General features: G+C 44.7%; 1 protein-coding gene across 1 annotated transcript; it reads right to left on the bottom strand.

Moving 5' to 3' along the window:
- Positions 1 to 341: 341 nt before the first annotated feature.
- On the bottom strand, positions 342 to 9,386 carry SPOUT1 (SPOUT domain containing methyltransferase 1). Its single transcript, XM_036751119.1, has 12 exons — positions 9,350 to 9,386; positions 8,984 to 9,026; positions 7,255 to 7,377; positions 6,456 to 6,615; positions 6,098 to 6,187; positions 5,786 to 5,835; positions 4,998 to 5,128; positions 4,735 to 4,807; positions 4,141 to 4,239; positions 2,452 to 2,554; positions 1,201 to 1,348; positions 342 to 638 (listed from the first exon to the last, which is right to left on the bottom strand). Exons 1-12 carry the CDS (start codon positions 9,383 to 9,385, stop codon positions 570 to 572), a joined length of 1,125 nt encoding a protein of 374 aa, XP_036607014.1. The 5' UTR covers position 9,386; the 3' UTR covers positions 342 to 569.
- Between the last annotated feature and the right edge of the window lie 5,699 nt (positions 9,387 to 15,085).

Raw genomic sequence — 15,085 nt, forward strand, 5'->3', positions numbered from 1 at the left:
CACCTCCGTTTCACCAAAGCCTCAGCCTAGCAGGCTACTGTGTTTGCAGCTATAATTTTCCAACTGCACTTGAGCCTCATCTGTAGGCAGTGTGGTGTGGTGCCAAGTGCACTGGACTCTGAAACTTGTTTCCTCCCCTGTAAAGTGAGGATAATTACTGCCCTCCCTACCTTACAGGAAGCATGAGGATCACCTAAACTTTCTAGTTAACACAGTGCTCTGCATACAGCAGGCACCTGATGATTGAGATGGTGGTTATGGAGGTGCTTTCTAAACCATGAAGGACTGCTGCAGTTATGCACAGCATGAAACTGGAACATAAAGGGTTTGTAAAAGCAAGCTATGAAAAGAAAGGGGCCTGCCCCCTCTATTTATTGGTTAATTATCTGTTAGGACCTCCATCCTACTCGCCCCTGGGCCAGGCAGGGTCCCCAAGAAGAACTGGTTTCAGTCCTGGGGTCACTCTTCATCCATCTTACATCTGGGAAATCAGGTCCCGAGGCCTCCCACTAGCAGATCTGCTGCCAACACCAGGAAGTCAGTCTGAAGGGCAGCCTTTCATGCTGCCTTCAGTCGGGCCGAGCCCCAGCCACAGCGATGGGAGATCGTAGGGTAGCCAAGGAGATAAGGATGGCTTCCTGGAACAGAAGACAGTGGAAAGATCTAACTTGGCAGTACTGAGAGGCAGAACCCAGGTTCCTGATCTCCAGTACAGGAACCATCCCCTCAATACCCCCCTTAAAGTACAATAATATGTTCAGGCAATATTATCCTTTTGGGGCATAACCCCACACGTGGAAGTAAGCATGTTTCTGGAATGTCTCCAGTTTCCTCCTAAATAGCCTCTTCTGCCACATTTCCAAATCTTTCCATCTAATCTACACCCAAGAGCACCAGCTTCAGATGGACAAAGGACTACTGAGGAGGTGTGGAGAGGCACTGACAAAAGGAGAAAGAGACCCACCGCCCCTGCCCCCCACAAGCTGCCACTAGGAGCTTCAACATTCTTGAAGAGATACCTCCTCACACCAAGAGATGCATACTGCAGGCCAATGTGCCCAATGCAAAAGGAGGCAAGAGGAATTCTTCAGGGGAAAGGGTTTTCTGGACAGTCCCAGGGTTCAGTCCTGGCCAGTGGGAAAAGGAAGTGGTGTCATAGGAAGGTGGGAGCCATGGGAGAAAGGTCACTAAGATCCTCACCTCGGTACGAATGGTGCGGCTGCCCTGTCCTGGACAGGTGTTGAGATAGAAGTCAAAGAGAACGCTGGGATCTGTGACTTCTAGGTTGGGATCGGCCTCAACACCAGCCTCTAACCCCTGGAGGCCCCCAAACACCACAAGGGCATGGCTTGAAGGAGAGAGAAAAAGAGATGAGGAGAGAGCAGCAAAGGGTGAGAGTGGATGCTCGAACTGGGGTGTTCGTAACACTTCCAACGTTTGTTCCAATCTTATTCAGCCTCCACAGCCTCCTTCAGGAAGCCTCTCCAACCAGTCTTTCTCTGAATTTCTAAAGCACGACACAAATGACCACAAGCCTCTTCCATGCATAGCCTCTACACTGACAAAGAGAAGCCTCCAGACAAGCTCACCCCAGCCCCCGAGCATCTGACAGGCCGCTGGGTGGAAAAAGGCCGACTGCTCAGCGTGGGCCTAGAGGACAGAACTAGAAGCTCCTGGTGGAAACTATCGTTAGGCCAATTTTGGCTTTAAAGAAAAAACTTGTCAGAAAGGTAAACAGTGGTTGCAGTGATCAGAATTCCTAAATTGTTTGTACAAAACAAAAACATGGGGCAGCTGGGTGGTGCGGTGGATACAGCACCAGCCCTGGAGTCAGGAGGACCTGAGTTCAAATCTGACCTCAGATGCTTGACACTTACTAGCTGTGTGACCCCAGGCAAGTCACTTAACCCCAATTGTTTCATAAAGCAAAAAAAGCCCCAAAACAAAAAGAGGTAGATAATGAGTTCTCCATCCCTGGCATTGCCCAGACAGACTGGAGGAACACTTAGCAGGGACACTGCAGAAGATTTCTCTTCAGGCATCTATCAGACCAGCTGGCCTGTGGGGAACCCCCTAATTGTGAGGTTTTATCATCCAACCTTCCCATCCCAAGTCACTTCATCTCCCCAGATGGCTAATAAGGTCTGTCAGAGGCAGAGACTATATGTTCTCTGGGTTATCTCAAAGCTGGGCACATGGCAGGTAGCTGATTCGAGTCCTCCTCCTGAGGTGGAGGCTCATGGCTTTGGTGGTGATAGGGTGAGGGGGTAGAATGAGCATGGAGATAACTCATACTTTCTGCATTTGGGGTGGATAGATAGGAGAGAAGGGAACAACACTGACTTGAGCTCCAGAACATCAGCCAGCTTCCTAGCTCCTCGGCATCTTGCTTCCTCTGACCTCTCATTCCCCACCCACTCCTTGGAGCTTCTGTCTCTGACAGTAGCTCACCTGAAGTTGGGAAGCTGGACTGAGGCCAGATCCTCCCCTCGCTCTGAGGTTCCGATGGTCAGGTCATAGCCGTCCTTAAAGGGACCCTCAGCAAACACCGCACCTGGAGAGAAGAGTCCAGCTTAGCTAAAACTGGAGACACAGTTCAGGCAACTCTCCTCCCTTCTACTCTGAGAAGAACACCTGAGACCTACTTCCTGGGCGGTGCCTAAACTGGGCCAAGAAGAAAAAAATTATGACCACTGGATATCAGAGCTAGAAGGGAAGGGGGGTGGGGAAATCCATAGAGCTGGTGATGGCGGGCAAAGTGGGATTTTTGTTTTGCTCTTTTTTCTTTTGGAGTTCTAGTTCTACTCAGCACTAAGGTAATCAAGTGCCTTTGATTGAGACTTGCTTTGCTTGAATCAAGATTCTTTGATTAATCAAGAGTCTCTGATGACCTGCTTACGTCACAAGAAAGCCTAAGTCACGAGTCTGAGTGACATGGTTGTGACGCCCTCTGAAGAAGCCTATGTATATATACACTCTGAGGTGGGCATTTTGCTCGGGGCTCACTCATTGGAAGGGAGTTCCTGTGATTTCGCCAGAGGAGGATCTTAGTAGCTGTTAAGGAGCCACCCCATCCCCCTACCTCTCCCCCCACTCCCTGCTTTAAAAACCCACATGTTGGTAGCTATGTATGTATTGCTATGGACTGACAATTAGAAGCCCTGTCTGGTTTGTGGTGTTTGCTCTGCTTATGTAATTTCTGTCTGTGTTTTCTCTGAAGTTCAGGGCGCTCACTTTTTCCCCTGAACTAAGCAAATGATATATGTATTTAAAGTGAGATTGCAAACCCCTTAAAGTTGCTTTCCTTAGAAAAGGAGACCAAAGAACCTGTGCTGGCAGCCCTCCTGTGCGTTGGTGACATTGGTCTTACACCGCCACAGCAGCTGCAAGTAGCATTGTTGTTACACAGCTCTGGGCCTAGAGTCAGGAAGATCTGAGTTCGAATCTGGCCTCAGACACTTCCTACCTGTATGACCCTGGGCAAGTCACTTAACCCTGTTTGCTTCAGTTTCCTCATCTGTAAAATATGCTGGAGAAGGAAATGACAAACCACTGAATTATCTTTGCCAAGAAAACCCCAAATGGGGTCACAAAGAATTGGACAAGACTGAAGCAACCAAACAAGTCCAGGGATTCTTAACCTAAGGTTTGTGACCTTTTTAAAAAAATATTTTACCTATTTCAATATAAGTGGTTTCTTTTGTAACAAACATTACTCTAAGAAGAAATCCGCAGGCTTTACCAGTGTGCCAGGGGGGCCTGTGGCACTTAGGTTAAGAACGCCTGACTTGACTGAACCCTCTCATTTTACAAATGACGAAACCAAGGTCAGTAGAGGGAGGTTGACTTGCCCAGGTCAAACAGCTTGTAAATAGCCAAATTCAGATTCAAACCCAGGTCTTTAGACTCCAATCCAGCATTCCTTTTACTGTCCAAAGAAGGGCCCTGAAGATCTTCCTGTCCACCCTTCTAATTTTACAAATGGAGGCCCAAAGCTTAGACATAATTTCTCCTAGGTGACACAAAGATAAGGGGCATAGCCTGGACTAGACTTGGATAAAGCCTCCTGATTGTCAGGCCATCGCTCTTTCAGGCACCTTAGTCAAGGGCTCACCCTGGGCAGGAGGATCAAGTACTCACTGAGACAGGAGGCCAGGCGGACGCTGTACCCCCAGTAGAGACCAGCATGTGTTCGGGGCTCCTGGCTTGATACGACTCGTCCCTTGAGGCTCTTGCTTTCTGGAAGGGAAGAAGGAAGGAGACTGTGAAGATGACTGTGGGGCCTCTCCCCCTGTAAACCCTCGGCCCCTTCTGCAAGCCCAGCCCTAAGAAGGGCTTCCAGACAGAGTTAATTTATTCAATAAACATTTGCTAAGTGCTTCCTGTATACAGAGGACTGTACTAGCCACTGAAGAAAACATAAAAATGTAGCAAAGGTTCATGGGGTACAATCCAACCATCAATGAATAAATGCCCATTATGTACCGACGCAAAAATGAAAATGTCCTTAAGGAGCTTATAGTCTAGTAGGGAGAAGCCAGTATGTATGATATGTAGGTGAAATATGACAGAAGCAAAGGAGATCCAGGCAAACTGCCCTGAGACAATTTGAGGAGGAAGGTTATGCTTTCAGCTGGGAGTCCACTTCCATCCTAAGCAGGGATTCTTCAAGGTCCTTGGGTCATTTATCACTTGAGCCTCATGAGAGGGGCTTGGGTGGGGGGAGCAGGATACCTGGGATCTGCTGCTGGTCCAACCGCACAGTGACTCTCAAACCAGGTTCCAGGTTCTTGTCTATCTGCACCTCCTATGGAAGGAAGAGGCTGGGCCTCAGCAAGGAATCCCCCCTTTCCCACCCGGACACACGAAGACCTGGGAAAATTAGGTATGCCTACTGGAGGAAAGAAGCACTTATTAAGCTCCTACTATGTACAAGACATTGTGCTAAGCTAGTGAAGGCCACAATCCTCCAAGCCTGGGGGCCCCAGTGTGGGTACCTTTTTCATGCCACAGTTGACAAAGGAACCTCGCCCAGGCCTGGTAGGCCTGTCTAACACAATCCCTTCCCGGTATTCCAACACCTCCTCCTGTCGCACGTGGTGAGGACTGTCTAGGGGATTCAGCAACCCTGTGAAAGGGGAAAAGGGAATTGAATGTGGCCACACGATACAAGCAGAGGCTCCAGAGGGCACTGTGGGATGGAGGAAAGGGCCTAGGCCCGGGAGTCAAGAGACCTGGGTTCTAGTCCTTGCTTGGTCACTTTTGAGCTATGTGATTGGGGAAAAAGTCAGAGAATATGACAGCTAGAAAAAACTCTGAAGACCAAGTGGTCAAACATGCACATTTTAACCAATGAGGAAACTGAGGCTCACGATGGGGGAAGTGAATGAAGATGGCATCTGCTCTCCATGACTTTGACTTACCCAAGATCAAACATGTAGAGTGAACATTCCCAAGTTTCCCTTAGTAAATCCACCTAACACCTATCATTTGGATTCTAATAACAATACCTCACATTTTCTGGGAAGCTTTACGGTTTGCAAAGCGCTCTTCTCACAAGCCTGTGAAAATACTGCAAGTGTTATCATCTTCCCTTTAAAGATGAGGCAACATAGCTGAAGGGGATTTGTGCAGGGTTGCACAATGGGCTGGGGGTGGGGGAGGGCCAGAACAGGAGCTCAGGCCTTTGGGATAACTGTTCTTTCAGACACAGCTACAGGGATAGAGGGTGGGAGGTGGGGAAGATTTAAGAGCAGGGGACAAGGGAGCACACTCAAGTTCTTACCTGCAAACTGCAGATCCTGGTGTTTGGGGAAGAAGGCTTTTCTCAGGTACCTACGACACAGTTCAGTTCTCCTCAGTGAATTCCCAGAGGAGAATTTCCCTTCCAGTCCAGTCCTAAGCACCTTCCCTCCTCCTGGCCTTGCTCTCCAATCCTCCCTTCCCCCCTTTCGTTCTGGGCTTGGGACCCAGGGACCTTCCCCCCTCCCTGGCAAAAGAGGCAGGGGATAGGGTGGGGGGGATTCTCTGAGGAGAAGCTTTCCACCTTCCACTCCTGCTTCGTCTTTCCTCTCCCTCAGAACAAATTTCTTCTTACTGTGGGCATTCCAAGTACTGGAGAATTCGAGCCAGCTGCACCGAGGCCTGTCCTTTTTTGCCAATGCCAACAAATTCCCCCTCAACACTCCTGGAATGGGATGGAGGGTTAATTGACTCAGATGCTCAGCTCCTCCAAATTTTTCCGAACCAGCTTTTTCACGAAGAGGCAAAGCCTGATCTCTCTCCTTCTCTAACCAGGAAACGGGCCTTGTTTCCCTTTCATCCGACTGGAATGTTCTGGGATTCTGGGCCCTGACCTCCACAGGACCACCTGCATGTGCTGAGCAGGCAAAGGCCCATCCCCCCACCCTTCTCTCAACGCTGCCCCCTCCTCCCTGGCCTGGGTAGCCCCTTACTTGACATCTTCACCTTCTTCATCAAACACCACAATCTCATCCACACAGAAGATGGCACAGGCCCGGGCAATCTGGCCAGCCAGGTAGGTTCGAAGTTCCAGAGACTGGGCATTGTTGAGGATGGAGCCAGGGAGGGCCACACTCAGTGTGTATGATCGCCCTGGAGGAGCCAAAGAAGGGCCGTGACTTTCCACGATTTATACAGTAAACGTTTCTGAACTGGGCCTAGAAACTAGATCTCCTGAAACCTCACCTCAGGGCTCTTTCCCTAGCACCCATCTTCCTCATGCAGCCTCCAGGACTGCATGCACTGGGGCTGCTTTCTTACCATTCCAGACCCTCCTCCAAATGTCTTTCTGAGGGTCCTATTCACAGTTTACTATGCCACTGGAAAGGTGTTAATTACTGAAAATGCCTCCAACAATCTTTTTTAGCAAAGTTTCTTAATGTAGTCACTCTAGAAATCTAAGTTCTAATCCTGGCTCTACTAACCTGCTGTGTGGCCTCGGTGAACCATTTTTCCCTCTCTTAGCTTTGGTTTCCTCTCCTGTAAAATGCAGGGATTGGCCTAGATTCTCACATCCCTTTCCCATCCTGAAAGGATATGTTTTTATGATTTTCTAATGCCAGAATGTCACATATGTTGACCAGTGGGTATGAGAGGGGCCGTGGTGAGTTTGTAGCGGTGGGGAAGATGCTTAGCCCCTCAAATCACACCTGGATGTGACCCACTGAACAACCTCATTCCCCCAGAACAGGTCCCCGGCTGATTTCCTGGGGCAAGGCCCCTGTGAGATACCGTTTGTTTGCTTTTGTGTTTCCTCAGCCTCCTCTTTCTGCTTCTCAGCCTCTTCCTGAGCTCGCTGCTTCTCCAACTTCTTTATCATCTTTAGCTCCCTCCATTTCTTCCTCTCTTCCTTCCCTGGAAGGAAGATCTTCAAATGGGGGATGGGGATGATCAGGTAGATTTGGGGTAGTGATAGAGAGAACACTGGCTATCTAAATGTGAGGCCATGGGAAAATCCTGAGGGAGATGTAAAAAATGGAACAAGAAGTTCCAAATGATATAAATTCTGTGGAATACAAAAACTCACATTTAGATAGTGCTTTATAGTTTCCTTTCTTTGAGATGGAAGGCTTAAGCATAATTATCTCTGTTTTGCAGGTGAGAAAACTGAGATTCTGAAAGATTCAGTGACTTGTCCATTATCACATGGCTAATATATATTTGAGTAAAGACTCAAATCTTGAGACTCCCCAGTCTAGTTTTCCCACTATATCATGTTGCCTATCAAAGATTTAAAATTGGCTTAAGAACAAAATGCTGGCAAAATGTAAAAAAAAAAATCAAGAAAACATAAAAATGATAAATGAAATCTTTGGCACATTTTTTAAACAAATTCAAAATGGTTTTGTTAAGCCTAACATATGAAGCCTGCATGAAATTCCCTAAGCAAATACAGATGATTTATCTAAAATACTTAGGTTTTCTGAAATTACAAAATAAAAATCTAAAAACCTAATTCATTCTCTCATGAATTTTCATAAATATTTCAGCTATTTAATCCATCTCGTAGAAGACATCAGGCATTCTATAAGGTTAAGTTAGCCGGTCCCATTGCCACTCTTTCTCCCTTCCCTATCCTTTTCTTCCTGGGTTTTAAAAACTATTGCTACACAGATATTTTAGATGGCTACCACCCTATAGCCATTAAAGATGGCCATCTTCCTGTGGCCATACTACATATTCCAACCTCCACTTCAGACTCTGACCCCAGGCTTCTGGTGGATGAGCATTCATCATAAGCAGCCTAGACCCAGCCCTAGAATGTTCATCATGGTCTGATTCCAGACCATCCTCCTACCCCAACACTGAAATCATTAATCTAATCAAAGCACTCCTCCCTGCTCACCACTCCCCTTGGGGGCAGTCTTACTCAGTTAGACAGAAGCTTCTTGAGGGCAGGAATTATCTTGCTTACTGGTATTTATTTTATATGCCCAGCGATTCTCTCGTGCTGCCTGGCACACTTTGAGCTCTTAGTAAATGTTTTTCCACTCCATCTACTGCAGAAGAGGTGGGGGGCTATAGGTGTGATGTGTTGTCAGACTTGGTTATGTTGGTTAGTTCTGCTGAACTGCTTGCTTTCTTTGTTACAAAGCATGGCTCTTAGGGGAAGGAAGGGGAGGGAAGTGGATGGGACAGATGGTGAGGCAAAACCAAAAGGTAGTAAGAAAAATTAAAATAAAAAAATAAAGAAATGTTCAGTACCCCAAAAGGTCTACCGCACAGAAGCGGTCTGGTACAATGACAAGACCGATGTGGTTGCTGGGAACCTTCAGTGGGGTCACTTTTCCCTTGCTTGAATCTCAGTTTTCTCCCCCGTAAAATGAAGGTAAAGACCAATATATCGCTAAGGTTTCTTCCAGCTCTTAAGTCCTAGCATTCTACAGGGCGCCAAGAGAGAGACTAATTAAAAACAATAAAAACCAACCACCCTAAATCCCTCCTGCCCTCGGGTCCTTACTCTCTTTCTTCAATTTCCGCCACTCGATTTTTCGTACTTCTCCCTGGAAACGAAGCAGATCAAAGAATGAGCCTTCAAGCCATTCACCCCGCTCCACCCAGGCAGAGGCTGAGCCTGCACGCTGGCCGAAGCCCGACCAGGACCGATCGCGCCGCACTGCCCCAGACCCCCAAATCCGAATCGCCCCCGGCACCCCGGCAGCACCGCGAGAAGGCCACACGTGGGGTCCCGGGGTCATCTGAAGCCCCGAAGAGAGGAGGCCCGCTAGAAGACCGTCTGTAGTGAGAGCCGCCTCCCAGCGGCAATCCGTCCCCGGGCCGTGCGGCGCCCCCGAAACCCAGGATTGTGCCAGCCCCACCAACCCACCTGAGCCCGCGGCCGCTTCCCCACGAGTTCCGCCATCTTCCTCGCTGAACCTCGGTAGTCCCGCCCCTCAGCCAATCAGCGGAGAACGCTGGAGACTACAGCCCCTCTTCAGTCAGCCGTCCAATCAGAGAGATCGAAGTGACCGGGGGCGGAGCGAGGGGAGGAGCCGATTGGAGGAGCACGTGGCACAGATCCTCAGGCTCACCTGCGTTGTTCCAGATGATCTGAGCTGCCCAGCTGGAGGCCTAGGCTTTGCCCGCGCCCCCGACCCCAAACCGCCTCCAATCTGCCTTGCGAAGTAACTGTCTTTTGTATTTGTGCGCAGGGTCGGAAATAAACTCCAGCTTCCAGATTTTTTTTCATTTCTTCCTCTTTTCCATTTCACAGGTGAGGCAGCCGAGGCCCAGAGAAGGGAAGCAACTTGTCCAAGGTCCCAAGGTGAAATTAGTGGTTGAGCCTTGACTAGGAGCCAGGTCTTCTGAGTCACAGCCCACCCTGACTCACGCAGTGCTGAGACTTTGCACTGTGTGAAAGGATTCTTCTGCTAGATTTCCTGCAAAGCGGCATCCTGGTGAGGCCGTGACCATGAGTTCATGATGTCTCCTGCCCCAGAACGAAAGCCTGGAGAGCTGGGATCAGGCTAATTTTAGCAAGTTTTGACAGATTCAGACGTGTCAAAGCCCAGCCATTGTTTTCCAGGCCTCATCAAGTAAGTTTGGAGGGGCTCATCCATCCCCCTAGGGTCACCCACCAGGTGCCATTATGCAGGTATATTATTATTTTTAAGACGGACTGCTAAAGTCTGAAGAAGGTTGCAGTTTGCATCAGTGGAGATGAGGCCATGAGTCCTTCCAGTATATGCAGTATCATAGCAAGGTCGTTTTATTGGTAATCACTCTTTTTAGAGTCAGCAACAGGCACCAACTGCTAACTAAGGCATAGAAGGAGATGAAATCAACTAGGACTGAGGAGAGTGCCCAGACCAATATTTTTTTTTCTTCACTGTCTTCTAGTCTATCCTACACGTGGAACATTTGTGCATGTTATATGGGGCTTTCCATTTTCGAGTGTTCCACATTCATGAAGGAACAGGGGGATAGCTTGAAAAAGGATGAGAGTGGGTCAGAACATGAGCTGGGTTTAGGTGAGGTAAGTATGGGCCTAGGTCAGCTCATTAGGCTGGAGCTTTGGGAAAGAAGCATCTGAGGGTCGGGTCACATAGAGCTGTATAATATAAATATAAATAAGTAAATTATATAAATAGCCTCTGTGGCAATGGTGTCAAAGTAAAATGGGGGGGCACTGCTCAGTCAATCAACAAACATATATTAAGTGCCTGTTATGTGCCGGGCATTGTGCCAAGCCCTGGAGATACAAAAAAGAGGCAAAAAAAAAACCAAAACCCAGTTCCTGTCCTCAAGGAGCTTACGATCTAACGGGGGAGACAATATGCAAGTGAATATATACAAAGAAAGCCATATATGGGATAAATAGGAAATAATTAACAGAAGGAAGGCACTACAATGAAAAGGGGTTAGGGTTGGCTTCCTGTAGAAGGTGGGATTTTAGCTGGGACTTAAAGGAAGCCATGGAGGTCAGTAGTCACAGTGGAGGAGGGAGATCATTCCAGGCTTGGGAAACAAGCAGAGAGAATGCCTTGAGTAAAGATATGGAGTGTCTTGTGCAACATCAAGGAGGCCAGTGTCACCGGATCGAAAGAGTGTGTGTTGGAGACTAAGATGTAAGACTAAAAAAGGCAGGAGGAGTCTAGAATAAGAGGGCTTTGAACACCAAAGAGGATCTTGTATTTGCTCCTAGAGGCAAGAGGAAGCCACTTGAGTTTATCAGGTGGAAGAGGGTGACATGATTGAACCTGCACTTTAAGAAAATCACTTTAGTGGCCAAATGGAGAATGGATTGGACTGGGGAGAGCTTTAAGACAGGCAGACACCCCCTATTCCCCCACAACAGGTTAGTGCAGTAAGCCATGTGTGAGGTGATGAGGGCCTGCAGTGGCAGAGTCAGAGGAGAGAAGGGGGTGTGTTTAAGAGATGTTACAAAAGAGAAGTGGACAGACTTTTGAATCAGCTTGGATATGGTGGGGAGGAGGAGGAATCCAGGATGGCTCCTAGGTTGGGATCCTCAGGGACTGGGAGGATGGTGTTGTCCTCCATAGTAATAGGGAAGGTAGGAAGGGGGAAGAAGAGTTTAGAGGGAAAGATAAGTTCTGTTTTGGACATATTGAGTTTAAGATGTCCGAAAGGCAGTTAGAAATTTGAGATTGGATGGGAGATTAGAGGTCAGCAGAGAGATTAGAGCAGGATAGGTAGAATCATCAGCATAGAGATGGTAATTAAATCCATGGGAGCTGAGGAGATCCCAAAGTGAAGTAGTATATAGGAAGAAGAGAATAGGGCCCACCCAGGATATACAGGACTTGTTCAACTTTTTCCACTTGTGACCCCTCTTCACCCATGACCCTGGGTGTATAGGTATATAAAATAGGTACACAAATCAAACATTTACTGATAATAAATCATAAAACAATTTATTTTAAAACAATTCTTTGGTATACATATAATTTTACCATTTATTAAAGACATTTACATACTAATGAGATGGATATGCTTGTTTGTCAGAATATTTGATGCTGCAAGACATGGAGCATCTTCACCATTTTTCAGAGTTGATCAATGTTTTGATTTTATAATTGTCAGTGCTAATGTAATGGTAATTAGGATGGGGCTTTTTTACTGTTTTCTCTTTTGGAGAACTGAGGTAATAAAGTGCCTTTGGTAAGTCTGGCCTTTGTTTCTTTGATTAAATCGGGAGTCTTTGATGACCTGCTTAAGAAATAAGAAATCCTAGTTCACATAGGTTTGAGTGCCTGGTTGTGACACCCTTTGACCCTGAACAGGATATATAAACTCAGAGGTTAGTGTTTTATTTGGGGCTCTCACTCACTGGAAGAGTGGTCGCATGATTTGACCAGATGAGACTGAGCCACTGGAGCCCCCTGGCTTTGAAAATCCAGATGTTGGTGCCCCTCTCTCTGGTAACTGTAATTCTTTGGTCAGACAGCTAGAGGCGTATCTGCTGCTAAGTGCGTGTGTTTGCTCTTTTTATATTGTCTCTGTAATTTCTGTTCATATTTGCTCTGAAGTTCAGGGTGCAGGCTTTTCCCCCTGAACTAAGTGAATGATATATGTATGTCTGATTAAAGTGAGATTGTTAACTCTTTAAAGTTGCTTTCCCTAGAAAAGCAGATCAAAGAACTTGTGCTAGCAGCCCTGCTGTGTGCATTTGTTGTTTGTCTTTAACCTCCACAACAGCTGCTAGCAGCATTGTTGTTACAGCTAAGAACTCTGCTTCTCATGAATATGTAGTACAAACTAATAGAAGTATGTTTAGGACCATTTCAGAAATTATGTCCTAATCCCAAGCCAAAATTCACTGAATTTAAACCTGTGTTGCTTGATAACTCAGCAAATTCTTCTTGGAAGTGTTGATGGCAGATTTTTACATTTTTTTATTTCAATTGGGTATAGTTTATGAACCCAACTTAGTTTCTTAGAATCAAAATTTCAAAGGAAGTATTTCTGAAATTATGTCCCCAGGCGCTTCAGATGATCAATTATAACTCTTACAATTAAATCTTTGGGAAGGTTGTTTTACGTTATAAAATCATGTGTAGATGTAAACATTTCCAAAGAACCATTTTCTACCCTATTCTTCCATGTTAATTTTTTTAGTAAAACTTTCAGTTTTCCTTGTTTTACTTGAAGCAACATGTTTAAATCATTGAGTTTTTCAAAAATATCTGAAAAATAACGGTTTCGAAAGCCATAGGTCATTATGAAAAAAAAATTAACAAAATCAGATTTCTGCTCAGTCCAAAAATATGACAACTTCATCTTTCAATTTCAGTAATCTATTTAAACTTCACCCTCTTGAGATGCACCTTACCTCTGCATGTAGTAATAAGCTTTCATAATCAGAGTCCATGTCTTTCCAAAGGTTTGAAAACAAATGACAGTTAAAGGCATGGTTTTTAGTTAATTATTTTGATAGTATTGTGAAGCACAACATCTAACTCTGGTGATTTTTTTTGGCTATGAGTGCCTCCTGATGGATCATGCAGTGAGTAGAACTGATATGTTCATTGCCACTAGCTTTAACTTTTGCTACAAATCCAATATTCTCACCCATCATTGCTCCAGCACTGTACAATGCTAATGCAATTTTTCTACTGTCAACCTTCATTTGTGAAAAATTCATGGACTTTAAGATATGTATATGCCCCTCTTGTGTGTCCTTCCAAAGGGGGACAAAATAATAGTTCCTCATGTATGCTTCCTTAGTAAATGTATCTTACGTAAAGTAACAACTGTTCCATATTAGAAATATCAGTTGTTTCATCTAACTGAATTACAAACTTTGGGCTGCCCTTAAGCCTGGTAATAAGCTGCTAGAATTGGTTATTAATAATTTCAAAAATTCTTTTGGAAACAGTATCATTCAATAAAGGAATTTTATGACTTTCATCCCCATTCATCCCATGAACTATTTCTGACATTTTAATAGTATCAGGTAACACAAGATCTCCTATCACATAGGGCTTTTTAGTTTTTGCAATTAAATAAGAAGTTTCATAAGATGCAAGTAAATATTTGACAGTAACAAATCTCTCAAAACATTTTTCTTATTTGAAGATTTTAAAAGTCGTTTTAAAATATTACTTTTGTTTATTGTAGTACGTTGTATGCTTGGTATTAAAATGCCATTTTAGTTTGGCTGGTTTCATGCTCTGTGCAGCCAGAACTTCATTATAAATTAAGCAGAGGTTTTTCCACACCAACATTATTAGAAGCAAGTCCATATTGCAAAAATGATTTGACATATTTTCTATTTCTTGTCCATTTAGGTGTACTACAACCTGCTAGTGAAGACTCTGCTGCATTGTCATCAGTATTTTTACCTCTCCTGTCTAAATTTAGCCACTTATGCATAACTAAAAAAAAATTTTTGTCCGAAAATATATTGCTAATAATTTCTCAAATACTAGCTTTAGTTTATGAAATTATGTTTGTGCTTAATTTAAAAAAATGATGTTCACATCTACATACACATGCAGTGATGATGATGGAGAAATATTATTAAAGGGCTTTTGTCTTTATTTGCTGCAATTAATCATTTATATTTCTGTAAAAGAAAGAGATAATAGCAATTTAAAAAATCAAACATTCTAAGGCAATACGATGCAAAGACATACTAATCTGACACATGCTGAAGAATGGAAAAATCTTTATTTTCTGTAATTAAACTATTATGTTTCTGTAAGAGCAAAAAACTTTGTATGTACTTCAAATTGACTTAGAAAACCACATATTAATGTTATTTATGTTTTATTGTATTAAATATTTTCAAATTACATATTTTAATCTTTATTTTCCATAATTAAACTATTATGTTTCTGTAAGAGCAAAAAACTTTGTATGTACTTCAAATTGACTTAGAAAACCACATATTAATGTTATTTATGTTCATTTATGACAATTTATTTAGCCATTCCCCAGTAGGATGACAATCTCTTTTAGTTGCCAATTTTTGGCTGCTACAAAAATTTTTGTACATATAGATGCCTTTCCCCTTTTTTTTTGATTTCTTTAGAGGTGTAGCCTAGTATTGGTATAGCTGGGTCAAAGGTTATGCACATTTTAGTAATTTTTTGGTCAC

Source organism: Trichosurus vulpecula, chromosome 3 (genome assembly GCF_011100635.1).
Source record: "Trichosurus vulpecula isolate mTriVul1 chromosome 3, mTriVul1.pri, whole genome shotgun sequence".
Lineage (NCBI taxonomy): Eukaryota > Metazoa > Chordata > Mammalia > Diprotodontia > Phalangeridae > Trichosurus > Trichosurus vulpecula.